Raw genomic sequence first — 17,280 nt, forward strand, 5'->3', positions numbered from 1 at the left:
AGACTTGACAGGGTCCAGGTCACATCGACAAGAAAAAGAAAAAGAGGAAAGGAAAAGAAAAGAAAAGCACATTAAATTGAAAGGATTTCAGAAAAATCTGATTTCTGCTGTAGCTATCTTAAATCAAAATAAACCAATCGCAATGTATCCTGAAATATTGTCATGACTAATGATGCCTTTTTTAGTCATTCCATGCTAGATTAGGAGGAACTTATTGCTTATTTTAAGTTATATACAACATCCTCATCATCATAAAGATGATTACAGTACATTTCCTACTTAGTCACCCTAGCAGACTTCAGGCTAGCCTAGAGCTTTAAACAGTCAAGAATCATGTGACACTTTTAAAAGTAGAAATATTATAATTTTCTTACCTGTAGAGAAAATGTCAGGGTTTAGAAACCCAATATCAGCATTTAGCCTACTGTCTTTACAGCTATAGCATTACTCTGGCACATAAAACAAGAAAACAGAAATAAAACAGTGGTGCACTGAAAGTCTTCGGTGACAAATGACAGTACGTCAGTCACTCACACAGACTGCACATCCTGGAGCTTTGCAATGCCTTTAAATGGTTAGCTGTACAGGCCCATTTAATTTATTGCACAGAAATATGGCATTGCAATACTGATTATGTATTGTGTAATCGGGAGGATGCCATGCCATAAACCTTTCTCTGTGTCCTTTCAACTCCTAAAATACATTATTTATACATGCATTTCAATTAGCAGAACAGTGACATCTCTTAAAAAAAAATAGAGGTTAAAAAAAAATTGGGGTGTGAACAGTTTGTTGAACCATTTGTTCTTAGTGCAATAAAATTGTAATAATCTGAACCGTTTGTCACTATAAAAATGCTTTTATGCAATGCAAAGGTTCTATGGATGTTAAATGGAACCGCAGATGCCGGTGGTCATTTTAAAGAGTATAGGTGGGTTGTAAGTCTCCAGGAGGGGTCAGCACCTCCATATAAATTATATATGAGGATAACTAGTTCATCATGTTTATACAGTGAACATATATTTATAGAATACTACAAAGTATGTTTTGCTAGGTCGCACCTTAAAAAATATTCAAAGGCTCTCACAGGTGACTCGAATAGAGGAAAAGAAGGATGGGAACGCCCACTTGTGCTCCTGGCGCACATGCGAGGGGTGCTCGGCTTTCTCCGAGCTAAATCAGGAAATGCCTTTTAAAACAACAAGCCCAGATTTAAAGCGATTGATGCGTTCTTTTGATTCTAGTCGCTCGAGGGTGCTTAATAATCATCAAAGACTTGACGAGTCGTTTTAGAAAGAGCCGAGCGAATAATTTGATTCTGCAGAATGAACATCTAGACAGATAAAGTTAGGCGAACGCTGAAGGTTTGGAGGTGAGAGAAATTACACACCTTTGATCATGCCAAGAACGAAAAGCGACGAGTTCACTTTTGTGAGTCCAGCTTTGAAATATTTACTTTTCTTCTTCAACATGATATTTTGGGTAAGTGTTGCTCATTATATTATTTTATTATATTACAAATTTAATAAACATTAAAACATTTAACTTTTTGTTTTCAAAATATACCTTAAAATATACTTTATATATATATATATATATATATATATATATATATATATATATATATATATATATATATATATATATATATATATATATATATATATATTAGACAAATGATAAATAAGAATTTTTTAACACTTTTTAAATATGCACACTATATATTCTATTACATTATACACAGAAAATATAAATAATTATTTTTATACTCTTTGAGTTTTTTTTATATATGAGAACAAATAGATTAAATGATGTAGAGATGTTTTTGTCTCTTTTTCACATGATGTGGTTTAATGATTAACGTTTTAGCAAATGACTTTTGAAACTCCTACTTTTTAATGCAAAACCACGAAGCAAGCTTTGCATATATACAAACAGAATGAATGTACTTAGTTGTCTTCCAGACTGAATGATGGTCAAATAAGTCTAACAGTGTTTTAACTTCTTAGGACCCGAGAAAATTTTTAGGAAAAAATGTGTTTTTTCCATGTCTTTATATTGTTTAGAGCATTAAAAATAATGTTAAAAATATATATAAAGTGACGTTTTAAAATATATTTCATTCATAACTTATGCTATGTCCTTGGTAGAGGACATCGTGACTCAATTTCTTTAAAAAAATAAATAAAAAGACATGAATGAACATGCATAGGCAAAAACAACAGATTTTTTTAAATCAACAATACATTTTTAATTTCCAAGATTTTTCTTTCTGCAAAATGTGTGTAAAATGACCATAAACTGGTTTCTCATTATATACAATGTATCTATAAACTTAATCTGAAATAAAAAATATTTCATAGAATATTGAAATATAATTTTTTTTTCCCTATTCATTTGTTATGTTTCCCAATATGCGTAATAAACATGCTTTTAGTCACGGTGTACTCATATGAGGACATGTATGAAATCAACATCCTGTTTCATAACAGGAAGTCATATTTTGATTTGAAACCCCATAACATTTCCCTGAGATGTTGATTTATGACACACAATTTAAAAATTAGACAAATTTAAATGATAATTACAAAATATTATCATATTTCCGTAAGAGTGTCACTAAATAAATTTCAGACATTTTTGATGACCAAGGAGAGGGAGTGGTCATGGTGAAACATCCAGTCATCCAGACTTAAAACTGTGGCATGTACAGTCTCACAGAAATTCACAAAAATATAATGTCCTCATATGAGGCCGCAGGGTCTTAAGCAACTTGACTTATATTCATAAAGACTGACATGATTTCATGGAATTTAGTATGAACAAACACTGAAAACATCACCCATGGGCATGTCTCAACACCAATGTGTATTACTGCACCCCAGGCTAGATTCTCAGAATACTTCATAAAACACAGTTTGTGACACACAGTACAGGAGCCTAACCTGCTTGATCTTGACTTGATATACTGAGAACCACTCGAGGAACTATATATTGGTCCTGCTGTGTGATAAGATCTTGCTAGAATAATAATGAGTTCATATTAGACCTCATCAACAAAACCCTCTTTTGTGAAGTTCTTGATACTGCCAGTTTACGTTCCCAAACTTTTTTAAACTTGTGGCTGTTGCTAAGCAGCGGGTCTCATTGATTCATATGCTGATGGAGGGTGTTTGGATAAGTGGGGGCCCCATGCTTGCTTTATTTGTTGCTCTGTAGCATTTACTGAATAATAGACCTAAATGAATAACGCCTCTTCAGAGGGAGATTCAGACACCCAAAATATTTAAAACAGGCTTTGATACTCCAGTTGTTTTGCAGAAAGGCATCAAAATTACTGTGAACTTTCTAACAATTCATATGGACACAGAGTTGATTTAAGTTAAGGTCAGTAGATTAGAGTGCATTGCATGCTTGCTGGTGCAAATGCACATGCAAATACCTAAGGAGATTTGCTGCAAAAAGCCTCAAGAACAACTCTGTTTTAACTATAATGCAGTATAATACTGAGCATTTGACTACTGGATCTCAATGCACTGTACAAAAAGGCACAAAATCATCTTTTTTTCAGTGTGTTGTTGCACATCTGCGCTCCTTTTAGTGGTAGGAAGCTATATAGAACAGCAATTCACCTTTGTGAAACTGAAAAGTAATGTATACAGGAAATGTTTAAACTTGTGCAAACTTGCAACTTAGGTCAGCACACAGGAGAGATTATTTCCATCCTCTTATAGTGTATAGGACAGTTTGGGTCCAGAAAACGATGTGGAGATTCGTAGTAACCCGATAGCTGTCAGTAAAAGTGGGCTACAAACTGGGACTTTTTGTTGTGTGCAAAACAGAAAGTTAATGAAACTTAAAGCTCTGCTTCTTTTTATAGTTTCCTAGACTCTGTTCTTTCCATGAACTTTCACAGAACTGATGCTGTATATACTTTAAGTACGTACAAACTTGGCCTTAGTCAGGTTTTTTCACAACACAGTTTGAGGTGAGCACAGGCCCCTCGCTAAACAGTCACCTTAAACTTGAAAATAAGAATCTTTACTTTACTTAGTCAAGCCATTTAGTCTTTTTTTTTATTTAGGAAAATGAATACGGATTTGTTCCTGCCACACCCTGAAGAGGAATGACAATGGCATTAGAATCATCCCGTGTTTTTGTACAGCATCTGTTTTAACATACAGACTCACAGCTTATCTTTGTGTTATAGGTAATTGCACTGATCCTCATATCTATTGGGGTTTATTCAAGGATAGTTAAACACGGTAAGTGTTTTTACTTGAAAGACCACTGGAGCGCAGAACAGGGTTAATATCCTCAGATATCTGCATTTCTGTAGCTTTCATCCTCGACATTGTAGCTGCTTTATATGGTGATGCTGCTAACACACACAGTTTTTCAACAACAAAGCATTAAAGAAGCAAGTAAGCTACAGAAAATGAGCGTATAAATGTTATATCATAGTCTAACTTCAACTAATGAATATAAATGCAAAGATTTTGTAAAAATAAATAAAGTTTCAGGAAGTCTGTTATGGCAGTCACCTGGGGCTCATACTGACACCTAGTGGTTATAAAGGAGCATTTTGTAGAAAGTCAGCCATTAATAATTTAATCCGCGGTGTCTATTAATATAGTAGTAACCGAAATAAAGTGAATCTTTAATTGATCAAATTGTGTATATCCTGTGTTATAGATAACGATTATCTATCCATAGTGCCACAAAAACTGTCCATCTATCTGATATGCCTCTGTTTTACTCTACAGAGACAGCGCTGGCCTGTCTGACGGTGGATCCTGCTCTGTTATTGATGATAGTGGGCATTCTCATGTTCTTCATCACGTTCTGCGGCTGTGTGGGTTCTCTGAGGGAGAACATATGCTTACTGCAGACAGTAAGTCAGTAATAAAGCCAGCTGCCTGATCAGAATTGTTACATCAGGACAGGAACGTTCCAGATTATATGTGTAATTTGTGTTTTTGAATCAGCAAAGTATCAAGAATGTACCCACTATTACAGTCCTGGTACAATTTTAGTCTCTTAGTGGAGATAAAACTACAAACAGCATCAAACAAGGTGCATTTTACATAGAAAATGTGAAGTACAAAGCAAATTCTAATTGCAACCTTTAATTCCCTTGCAGTTCTGCGTTATCTTGACTATCATCTTTCTGCTGCAGCTAGTGGCTGGTGTTCTTGGTTTTGTCTTCTCAGACAAGGTAAAAATCATCATGAATCAGTATGCTAATGCCAATACTACAAACAAAAATAAAATCAATCATTATAGCTAACTATAAAAAACCCCTCTTTCATTTGTTTGATATTGCCTTTAATTTGAAAGATTACAGTAAGTATTGTAGTGCACTATTAAATCCCCCTGTCGTTATGAAGGCTTTGTATAGACAGGCATAAGTACACTATTGTGAAGAGTCTGGACATGCTATATCAAAACCAACAGTCACAAACTTTCTGGATTTCTAGTTGACACAGTGCGCCCTCTACTGTCTGGCACCTGACTATTCTAATAATCCAACATTTTCAATTCAATTTATCCTCTACAGGCACTTGGCAAAGTAACAAAAATGGTTGACAGCGCCATCAAGCATTATAGGGATGATATAGATCTTCAGAACCTCATTGACTATGGGCAAAAACAGGTCAGGGTTATGTATACATGTATAATACATCATAATAGTTTGTAGTAGTTGATAATGATGTTTTTGCTTTATGATATGATCAGTTTAACTGCTGTGGGGGGATCTCTTACTTGGATTGGTCTCAGAACATGTACTTCAATTGTTCAAAAGAGAACCCAAGCAGAGAGCGCTGTTCTGTGCCCTTCTCCTGCTGCCTGATCAACAAAGAGGAGGTGAGAAAAGGCTCCAAAAAGGATGTTTGCACTTTGAATTTATATTTTTATTATGTATATAATATATTTAACTAAATGAAAATGTAATTAAATAAATAAATTAAATATTATATTTTATTATAATGTTATAAATATATTATTAATGTATTAAATGTCCCTTCCCCTAATACCACTTTGCCTTTTTTCTGTTTTGTCAGACTGTTATAAATACCATGTGTGGTCATGGGGTGCAGCAGCTGGAATATCTCGCAGCTGGTGCCTTCATTAACCCCAATGGCTGCATTGATAAAGTGGTGAACTGGATCCACAGTAACCTGTTTCTGTTGGGAGGCATCGCACTGGGCCTGGCCATCCCACAGGTACCTCTTGACATGGAATAAGCAGGCAATCTGCTTAAAATGATGTTACACAATCTAAATAATATAAAAGGTCATTGTGGGTGACTTTAGATTTCGTTCGATCTTCGTCCGAAACTTTAAGCACCTAAATTTAGATTTAGTTTGAACTGACAGCTTGATCTCTTCTCTTTTTCAGTTGGTTGGGATCCTTCTCTCTCAGATCCTTATTAATCAAATCCAGGATCAGATTAAACTACAGAATTACAACAAGCAGCATCGCTCAGACCCCTGGAGCTGAAACACGCCAGAAAAAAAAACTCAAAGCTGTTTTATAGAAAGCTTGGGAACTCGTTGCTGCCTGAAGTGACTGACATGGACTGGATACTGAATAAGGAGAACTGGGCTGAAGAACAGGCAACCAAGACACATTTTCATATGTAAGGTCATTTGTATGATATTTTAGAAACCAGAATATTTGTAGGAATAGTGTAAGACAACCTGAAGATCAAGAGGTCAATAAAACTATTTTGGGATATTTTATGAGCATTATGAGTGTGATCTTAGTAAAGGATGGTGCAAACTAGTTTAATGTGATATTTATTGATTTCCAGTATGGACATTTAAAAAAAAAAAAAACTTTGTGTTGGTAGATATTATAAACATCTGAGATTAAATAGAAATAAAAATATTTTTATTCACTATGTATTTTGCCTAAAGAAAATTCAATTTAACAAGTCCAAAGAGTCATATGTGCTTCTTAATCTCCAGATTATTTCATATCATATTATTTTTTAAGTATTATTTCAAAGAATATATTTTTTATAAGCACAAAACATTTAAAGAGCATTGGTTTTATTACAACATAACTCACTCCATGGCATTTGGCTGTCATCAACAGAATCTGGCCATAAAAAAATCTGCTTATAGTCTGCGCTTGAGTTATTTTTACAAAAGCAAACTGTAGTTTTGTTTTAATATTATATTATTATTACTAAAAATATGTGTTATGCATATCTTATTTTAACAGAAGGAAACTTTGTAGTTGTTGTTATTATTACTATTATTATTATTATGGCGTTGCAAATACTATTATTATAGAGATGCAAATACACAAACAAACAAAAATTTTCCCCATTTCATATTCAATACAATATCTCTATTATCAAATAATTCACCTGCAGGACATATTCCAAGGCTTTATTCTGACAACTGAGTTTAATTGTGTTGCACATGGATGCTCAGGTTTTTTTATTGGTGGTAAGTTAAAGTCTAACATGCGTTATAAAGATGCATTCATAGACATGGGAGGAAGTGAGGGAGGTAGATGTTTTGGCCAGGCTCTCCCATTTAGAGCTTGAGTTTCTTTGTGTGTGGTCCCTGGTCTGTGCCTCTCTCTGACTCATGTTAGACGGGCTTTTTAAGAAGGCCCTGTGTTGGGAACACACAGCATAGCTTACCAACCACATCGACACCAACAAGTGCTGCTGTCTAAATCTGATACACCAAGCTACTCAAAGTTTATTCCCCTCCCTTGAGAATTCCTTTTAGTTTCCATGGCAACAGTATTGTACCCATGGGAATAAGATTTGAAATGATTAAATGAGATAAACTCACGTCATGAATCACAATCACTGTAAACACAATTCAAAATGTGCTAAAGGTACTTCACCAAAATAAAAGTTCTGTTTTCTGAGTCGACACCGCAAGGTTTCATTTCGATTGACACTGTGAAATTGATTAAAGTACTTTTTGTATTACTGTGCATTATTTTTAATATCGCATATTAGTTTATATTGTGTATCCCGTGGATTGCGTTCTTCATTACACGACTGCAGAGATTTTTTTTACCATCATTACATTTGTGTATACAATGAATTGCCAACATCCTGTTCCTCTCCTCAAGCATGGGGCCCAGTTGCACCAATTGCACCCTCTAAGGACGACCCTGCTTATGAGATAAGTCATATTTAGATAAATTATGACATAAAAAGTGTAATCAAATAATTGTGATATAAAACATTAAAAACATGACTATATGGCATTGATATGGTTTAAGTATTACTTTTTTTATGATGTTGAAGAAAAGGCAAACTGCCCAAAAATATTAAAAAGTGAAAGCTATATAGTAATTATGTAATTAGATTTTTTTTTTTTTTTTTATGAGAAAATTATTTCCAAGTAGAAGAAATAAAGGCAAATATGAAAATGCAGAGGGTAAATACGATAAGATAAGAAATGAGTGCAGGTATGAGTGAAGCATGTAAATATTCTGTAGGCTGGCATGGATTGCTTTTCCCCAGCATGAGGGGGATGGGATGGGAGCAGAAGTTTTTGTTATATGTGTGTGTGTGTGTGTGTGTGCACCCCCTCCTTGTGCATACCAGAGTCCGGAAAAAAACGGATTCCTGTGAAAGTGAAAGATATTTTAGGATCACTGGATCTCAGGTCTCCGTCCGATGAGCAGATGAGTTTTGACAAAATTTCTCGCACCCTGGTTTTGCTGTAAACTACTACTGGGTTAACTGGGGGACGCGGGGGCGCGCTCAAGGGGGACGGAGCGCGCAGCCCCGGGATCAAGTTACAGTCCCATTCCCAAACATTTTTTCCTCCATCACAAAAGTGGGGGATGGTGAACGCTATTTGGTTCTTTCAAACTTTTTAAAGTAACGAAAAACGGAGCTGGGGTAAACTTTGTGCTGGAATTTAAAACGCAACTTTTGTTTCCAACTTTCACGCACCGCATTTGTACCATGAAGAGAATTTCAACAGTATGTGAGAGAGAAAGGAGGCATAAAAAACTCTGGAATCGGAAGAAAATAAATTTCTTTTAAAAAAGAAAATGTGGAATCGGGAATCTAGGAAATATCCACACTTTGACTTGGTTTGAATTCTTCAAGCGCAATCGCGCGCGAGTGGAGACCGACAGTTTATTTGGAAACATTTGATGAAACATCGCTACATTGTTGGGTCTCCAAGATGTCCTCCAAGCGCCTCTGCTCCATTGTTGGAGGCTTTTGGATGCTTTGGATCTGGGCAGCAACCTCTATCATCGCTCAGGCGGTTATCTTGCACCCAAATGAAACGGTATTCAACGACTTTTGTAAGAAATCGACAACTTGTGAAGTACTTAAATACAATACGTGTCTTGGTTCACCTTTGCCGTACACGCACACGTCTCTGATTCTGGCCGAAGACTCAGAAACTCAAGAGGAAGCCTTGGAGAAATTGGCCATGTGGTCTGGTAAGTTACTGTTTTATTATGTAATACATAATTATTATTATTATTTTTGTATCTTCCCCTTTAGAGACAATTACATTATTTTAGTTACTGTAAACCTGAATGAAATCATTTTTATTATTAAGGTTTTTTGATTGTATGTCAGTTTTGTATTGTTGAATATTGCTGAATACATTATGTTTCCAATGCAATCCACAATTAAATTGGTTGGAGTATAATCAACTTTTTGCCCTAATAATTTTGGCGTTAATATTAATCAAAGTTAATTATTATAAATTATAATATGTCAAAATACAGATTTACATGACTTTTGTGTTAGTTATTATTGCCATCATGTTCTTAATTTTCACAACAGCCCCATAATGAGCAATTCTCCTCCTTTCTCTCACATTCACACCTCATTCCCAAAGATTCTTGTATTGTTCCTGAAAGTCCATTGCCCATGGGCCATTTCCTATATATACGAAAAAGAAAACTACTAAGTCTTTAAATAGCCACTGGATGAAGTTGAGCTTTATAATCTGATTTAATTCTGTAAATATTGTTTTGACAAACTATCAGGACATTAACCAGACAGCCAATGAGAATTAGACACCATTTTCTCAGATAATTAATGTCTAATCTCCCAACCTCTTGCGCTCAGGGTTGAGAAATGCTCCTCGCTGTTGGGCCGTCATTCAGCCATTGCTGTGTGCTGTTTACATGCCAAAATGCGAGAACGGAAAGGTCGAACTGCCCAGCCAGCACCTGTGCCAAGCTACACGCAAACCTTGCAGTATTGTGGAGCGGGAGAGGGGCTGGCCCAACTTCCTCAAGTGTGAAAACAAGGAGCAGTTCCCTAAAGGTTGCCAGGTAAGTCATCTATTTGCATACGCCCCAAAAAGTTTGGTCTGGATCGCGCATGATGTGACCAAATTGACTTTCAGAATGAGGTCCAGAAGATCAAATTCAACACTTCGGGACAGTGTGAGGCTCCCTTGGTCAAAACCGACATCCAGGCAAGTTGGTACAAGGATGTGGAAGGTTGTGGGATCCAGTGCAACAATCCCCTGTTCACGGATGAGGAGCACTCGGACATGCATAACTACATAGCCATCTTCGGCTCCATCACTCTCCTGTGTACCTTCTTTACGCTGGTAGGTGAACCGGTGAAGACAGGATTTCATAGTCTCAAGCTGGCTGACTTCCTGGTGTTCTGACAGAAAGTAGTTCTCGCTGCAGTCTTTAATTTTAGATGTTATTCCTGCTAACAATTTCCCACAGGCCACATTTCTCGCCGACTGGAAGAATTCCAACCGTTACCCCGCTGTGATCCTCTTTTACATCAACGCGTGTTTCTTTATCGGGAGTATTGGATGGCTCGCTCAGTTCATGGATGGAGCCCGCAAGGAGATTGTGTGCAAAAGCGACGACACTATGCGGCTTGGAGAGCCATCGTAAGTATGAAGCCAGTAGAAAATCCACCTTGGATTACATTAAATTAGAGTTATGCTGCATATTACAAATATTGACTGTCAGGAACATTTGATAGCCAAGAAAATTATTTTGACTTACCAGGTGAATATTTTTAGATGAATTAGTATTAACAGTGCCGATTTTCCATGGTTTATTTTTCTCTAGATCCACCGAGACGCTGTCATGTGTGATTATCTTCGTCATTGTGTATTATTCTTTAATGTCTGGGGTCATTTGGTTTGTTATGCTCACTTATGCCTGGCACTCATCATTTAAAGCCCTGGGCACCACCCATCAGCCTCTGTCTGGAAAAACATCCTATTTTCACCTGCTCACATGGTCTGTTCCTTTCATACTGACGGTTACTATACTGGCCATTGCAGAGGTGAGGCTGCTTTTGTCTTTTTTTTTGGTACAGTTAATATCAGCGTATTCACAGCGGTTTATTTTGACACTGAAATATTTCACAGGTGGATGGAGATTCAGTTAGCGGCATTTGTTTCGTTGGCTATAAGAACTACAGATACCGTGCAGGGTTTGTTCTGGCTCCTATCGGGGTGGTCCTTGTCGTTGGCGGCTATTTCCTGATACGAGGTGAGAGAGATATTTTCATTCTGTTTGACAGTAGCGCATGGCATAAAGAGATGGTTTTATCCGTGTGGATTTATACAAGACTTGTTTTCCAGGGGTTATGACATTGTTTTCCATTAAAAGTAACCATCCGGGGTTGCTCAGTGAAAAAGCTGCTAGTAAAATCAATGAAACCATGCTGAGGCTCGGTAAGTTTTGGATTCCTCTTTAAATTCTTTGCAAATGATATAGCATGAAAAGCTTTCATTAACAACAAAATGAAATCCACCCCAATTATTGAAGTTTTTTAATTTAAAAGACAACTCACCTGACAATAGAAATGTCAGTAATATGGGTGTACAGCAAGTACTAATACTGCAGCTATTGTAATAACATTATGCTGTTTTATTATAATATATATTTTATAGAAATATATTAATATATAAAGGTGGACATTCTCCACAAACAATGCAACACAAGTGTGTGTGTATGTGAGTTGAGTGAATAGAGTAAATATTCTCGACAAACAATGCATTACACATATTAAACACCAACTATGTATAATATAGTTCTTTTGCGAATAATATCTTTAGAGATTATTCACTCTCGATGTAAATTCTGTGAATCTTTGACTTGTTCGTTTGTTTAACAATGAGCAAATTCCATTTATTTGTCCATTTCTCAGGTATATTTGGATTCTTAGCCTTTGGTTTTGTTTTCATCACTTTCGGCTGCCATTTCTATGACTTTTTCAACCAAGCTGAGTGGGAAAAAAGCTTCAGGGAATATGTACTGTGAGTTTTTTCTTAAATCATCATGCTTTTCAAGACTAAGCAGCATTTTATAGACATGGGGAACATGTGAGTTACATTATCTACCATACATTGTGTTATGGTTGTGATACTGTAGAGGGCTTCCTGGGCTGTCATGTAACAAATCTAGTTTTTAATGCAGATGTGAGGCTAATGTCACCATAGCTCACCAGACCAACAAGCCGATCCCAGAGTGTGCCATCAAGAACAGGCCTAGTCTGCTGGTGGAGAAGATCAACCTCTTCTCCATGTTCGGTACAGGCATTGCAATGAGCACGTGGGTCTGGACGAAGGCCACCATCCTTATCTGGAAACGCACCTGGTTCAGGTAGCTAACAAACATACAAACAAAATAAGTTTCTGATGAATTAAAATAATGCTATATTTTATGAAATTCTCTTTAGTACATAATACAAATCTATTATTGACATTATTTAACATTTTGTGTGTTGTAATAAATAAAAAATAATTTGAATATTAAGCATTTTTTCTCAATCTAAATCATTGGAAGAAGTGACGATGAGCCGAAACGCATTAAGAAGAGTAAAATGATTGCCAAGGCATTCTCAAAGCGAAAAGAACTGCAGAAGGATCCAGAGAAAGAGCTGTCCTTCAGCATGCACACTGTTTCTCATGAGGGACCTGTAGGTAAGCACCTCCTCCTATATTCTAAAGATAATTTTCTCAACTTTAGGAGTACACTAACACATACATGGCCTCAAAGCTAAAAGTCAAATCAGTCGCATATGAAAGTGTTTTTGCTCCCTATATTAGACACAAATAATTAACATTCCATTTTTTAACCCTTTGTACAGCGGGTATAAACTTTGACCTGAATGAGCCATCAATAGAAATGTCTTCGGCTTGGGCCCAACATGTGACCAAGATGGTGGCTAGAAGAGGGGCAATTTTACCACAGGATATCTCAGTGACGCCCACCGGAACACCGGGTTAGAAGTCTAGTTCTTAAATAATAATTGATTAATATATAGTCAATAGTTAACTGTAACTGATGACCAATAGTAGCAGTTCTGTATAATTTAACAACAACAACAATAGTAATAATAATAAATTATTTACTATAATAATTAAATGGATTTTCCCTACAGTTCCGCCTCCAGAGGAATGGAACAATCTTTGGAAGGTTGTAGCAGAAATTTCTCCTGAAATGATGAAATGAAAGAAGAAGAAGAAAAAGAGAAGGAAGGAATTACGGCCAACAGGTCCTGCAGCAGACGAAGGGAAGACTGCCTACCACCGGAGGGAGTTTGGCCCCAGCTCAGTCCCACGTCTCCCAAAACTTCCAGGTCACCAGAGTCTGGTGGCTAACCTGTGGGAGCAGCAGCGGCAGGAGGAACAGGATATGCTACCTGGAGCCTTCCCTGAATTCAGGCCTTCATGTCCTCTTCCTTACCAGGAGAGGTATGGTGGTTTGGGATATTTGCGCAATAAACCCTCCAGCCTCCCCCTTGCCCATCCCCTAACGCTAAGAGATAGCATGCAAGATGAATCAGATGGCTTCCAGCAATCATCATGGCAACCTAATAGGGTTTTCCGGCACCTTGAGCAGGAGGCTTCCATGATGGATGCTGGCAGGACTGCCGTTGTGCCACGGGACGATTGCAGGAGGGGTGTACCAATACACTCCAGAACAAATCTTATGGAGGCTGAGCTATTGGATGCTGACTCAGATTTTTAAATCTTTGGAGTTGTTGGTGCTCATTTTGCACAGTGAAAGGTACTGCATACTCATGCCAAACAATGAACCTGAAGCAGAAGTGGGTTTGAACTGCTGTGCCAGCTCTGCTTGTTTAAAGGATAATACTTTTTTATGCAACTCTCATGATAATGAGAATTATCACAACTGGATTTATGAAACATTATTAAAGAGTCATCAAGACATTTGTGCCATCAACATGGATTTTGTATCATCCCACATGTGATTGTGGAGACAATACATATTGTTCAGTGTGCTAGCTGGGCTAATATGACATAATATTGTTTGCTTTCTTTGTTTGAAACAGGTTTGTGTGTGAAGGGGCTTTATTTAAGAATGCCATATTTCGGATCTTAGCTTTAAGGGGAATTATGTGATTTCTGCAGCACTGGAGTTACCAAATGGAATCACAAAACTAATGACTGTTTTCAAACAGGCCCATCTGTCATTGGTCAGTAAAATAGATAGCCCCACCCAGAACACATGCCACTGACTGAGCCAGTGTTGCTGTGTTGGCATAATCAAAAATAGCCATTTTTAAGATCTCTTGATCTGTAGATGGTGCTGTAACCAAATTTGGCATTTGACTTCAGATCATAGTGCTGATGAATGATACCAAGTTTGGTTTTGATAGATCGAAGTATTGCCAGGATATAGCCTCTAATCCAATTTTGGGTCGACGTTGTTAACTTAATGTTAATGTCATATTAAAGGGATCTCCAACCCTGCTCCTGGAGAGCTACTGTCCTGCAGACTTCCTTTCCAGTCCTGCTCCAACACACCTGTCTGTAATTATTAAGTAGCCATGAACACCTTGATTAGCTGCTTCAGGTGTGATTGATTTGGGGTTGGAGCTGAAATCTGCAGGACGGTAGCTCTACAGGAGCAGGGTTGGAGACCACTGCTATATTGAATAAATAGACGTTCTGTTCAGTTATTTCTTTGCGACTTAGTCCAGTGGTCAGTTAGTCCAATTTTGGTATGAATATTGACTGTTTTCAAACAGGTTTCCCCATCCGCCATTGGTCAGTCAAACAGACATGCCATTGGTTGAGCCAATTATGCTGTGTTGATGTTCAAACAAGCATAGTGTACGAATCAGTGTGTGAATGGCTTATTTAAAGTTGTCCCGACATATTAAACTGGGATATGTAAAAGTATGTTTAACACCAGCTTGTAGTGGCCTATAGTCTGTAGTATTACCATTGGTATGAAAAGATAAAACCAATGTATGGTATTACTGGTATATCTGTTGGAAAACCTCACAATTAAACATCCTTGGCCTGACCTTTATAGACACAAAGAAAAGGAACTGACAAAAGTGTTATTTCTTCAGAAAAAGAGAATTTATTCAGCTATTATTGTAACTTTTTTGTTTGGAAAAATTGCCTGGTGCAATCACAAACAAGTCCAGCTCTCTCATTTAAAGAGTGAGAGAAGATAAAGGGCATTGTTTTTGTGTGTTTGAAATTGTAGCTCAAAATGGTAATGAAAAATTCTGTTTCCATTGACAATTATCTCTGTACAGTGCTATTACAAAAACTATTTTTGTACATTAAATTTTTTTTTTTTTTTCATGTTTTACTTTATATTATTTTAAACTGTACATACTTTAGATCACATTTTTGTTTTTTACACCCATTGGAGTGATTTTTGCTTCATACACATTTGGATTTGCTTATCGGTGAGAATTTTGTTTGAAATGTTAAGGTTATTTACACTTTTTAATATTTTTCTTTTTGAAATTGGACCATTGTTAGTATCTGTGGCAATATGAACAAAAAAAAAGCAGCTGTGCCGCATTTTTCTGACAATTTGAAGCTGTCATTCAAGAATGTATTTTAAGAAAAAAGTTTTTAATGAAGATGCTTGCGCTCTGTGACTGCGATGCTATCTGGTTTTTTTCCATCACCGTTGCTGTTATTGCCTCATAAGAGCTGGTCTGTCCATATCAATACTATTTTATGTCAGTATTTTCATGTGTGTGAGTGATCTTTGCTGTTTTCCTGCTGGAGTCTCATTCCCTTGTATATTTATTTTTTAATATTGACATGCCATTAATGAATAAAATCTACTGAAACAGAGTAAAACTAAAGGATTCCAATTATAAAATGTTGAATGCTTCAAGGTTATTTTCATTACACACATAAAAGATGAAATAATATTTAGTATCACTGATAATATTTTGTAGAGAAACACCTCTACTCAACACTATATGAAAAACTGTATCTTTATTTAGTAGTACATAAAGAAAGATTGGCCCATATATTTTGCTCTCATTGATATTCTTGTACTCAGATTTTCTCCAGATTTGTATGATTTTGTATGAAGTTGAATCACAACAACATTCGGTCACTTGACAGCTGACAATGTTTAAAAATATATATAATATTTTTTACATAGTTTATACAAATAAACAACACAAAATATATTTAATTGTGTTTGTGTTACTGTTCATGCTCCAACTTTTGTGAGCTAATACATCGATTATCACTCTATATAAAATATAGACTGACCGAGCAAGAGCAAGTTTTTCTGCTTGCGAGTATATTTGCTTTTATACCACAGTTCAATAAAAACAAGAAGCTAATGATGAGCGACTTACATTTTAGAGGCAATACTGAAAGTCGTTAAATCTGTTTTGCTCCAACAACGAAGTTTCAAACGAGAGCCAGAGCCAGTTGCCAGGTTTTCACAACAAAACCCTCCCAATTGCACGTCAGGGTGGCGTGGTAGACTAAAATAACTTTTTTTTGACGGGGTTGCCCTGGTAAAATTCGCATTCCATTGGCTAAATATCACGTTATTGTGGTTGCTTCAACCAACGGACATGAACCAACCCGTCCGCGGCTGTAATTCTGCTGTAAAACCGCGGACCTGGCAACACTGTTCAGCGACTCACTCGTAAGAACCATAGGTAAGAACCAGTACAATTTGTCGCCACCTTCTGGCGTGACGTTGTAATCTGTAGTAAGTAAAAGACCCTGAAAATCCCTAAAACCTTCATCCTACTCTGCATCCTTTTCTCGTCTTATCCAAAATCAAAATAACGAGATTTACGACAGTTGTAGCAATTACAGTATTATGATATTTTGAGAATAATATCTTTAAATATCTTTAATATCTTTAATTTTCTTTAACTTCAACAAATTTGGGGTGGGGGGGGGTCTGCTTTAGTATTGTGAGCTTTAACTTTTAAAATATATATTAAAGTTTTAAATATGTATTTAATTCTAGCTTATAGGCACATTTGGCTTCTTATTTTGAAATACGGTAGTAAAC

The 17,280-nt window shown here is 36.4% G+C and overlaps 2 protein-coding genes across 3 annotated transcripts; both read left to right on the plus strand.

Annotated features, from left to right (window-relative positions):
* Positions 1–1,108: 1,108 nt before the first annotated feature.
* LOC109061232 (tetraspanin-33) lies at positions 1,109–7,963 on the plus strand. Of its 2 annotated transcripts, XM_019078402.2 has the most exons (8): positions 1,109–1,482; positions 4,211–4,265; positions 4,767–4,894; positions 5,144–5,218; positions 5,561–5,656; positions 5,740–5,868; positions 6,066–6,227; positions 6,403–7,963. In XM_019078402.2, exons 1-8 carry the CDS (start codon positions 1,399–1,401, stop codon positions 6,502–6,504), a joined length of 831 nt encoding a protein of 276 aa, XP_018933947.1. In that variant the 5' UTR covers positions 1,109–1,398; the 3' UTR covers positions 6,505–7,963. The 2 variants fall into 2 exon arrangements, with proteins under 2 accessions (XP_018933947.1, XP_018934054.1); XM_019078509.2 differs by lacking the exon at positions 4,211–4,265 and having other exon boundaries at positions 1,112–1,482.
* A 491-nt stretch (positions 7,964–8,454) lies between these two features.
* LOC109061558 (smoothened homolog) lies at positions 8,455–16,082 on the plus strand. The gene is given in 12 exon segments (XM_042740120.1): positions 8,455–9,447; positions 10,088–10,296; positions 10,371–10,580; positions 10,708–10,880; positions 11,065–11,284; positions 11,370–11,493; positions 11,586–11,678; positions 12,155–12,263; positions 12,424–12,609; positions 12,781–12,929; positions 13,097–13,231; positions 13,391–16,082. Coding segments are annotated over 12 exon segments (2,463 nt in total). The 5' UTR covers positions 8,455–9,182; the 3' UTR covers positions 13,981–16,082.
* Positions 16,083–17,280: the final 1,198 nt, after the last annotated feature.

The sequence above is a fragment of the Cyprinus carpio genome, chromosome A4 (genome assembly GCF_018340385.1).
Source record: "Cyprinus carpio isolate SPL01 chromosome A4, ASM1834038v1, whole genome shotgun sequence".
NCBI classification, from domain to species: domain Eukaryota; kingdom Metazoa; phylum Chordata; class Actinopteri; order Cypriniformes; family Cyprinidae; genus Cyprinus; species Cyprinus carpio.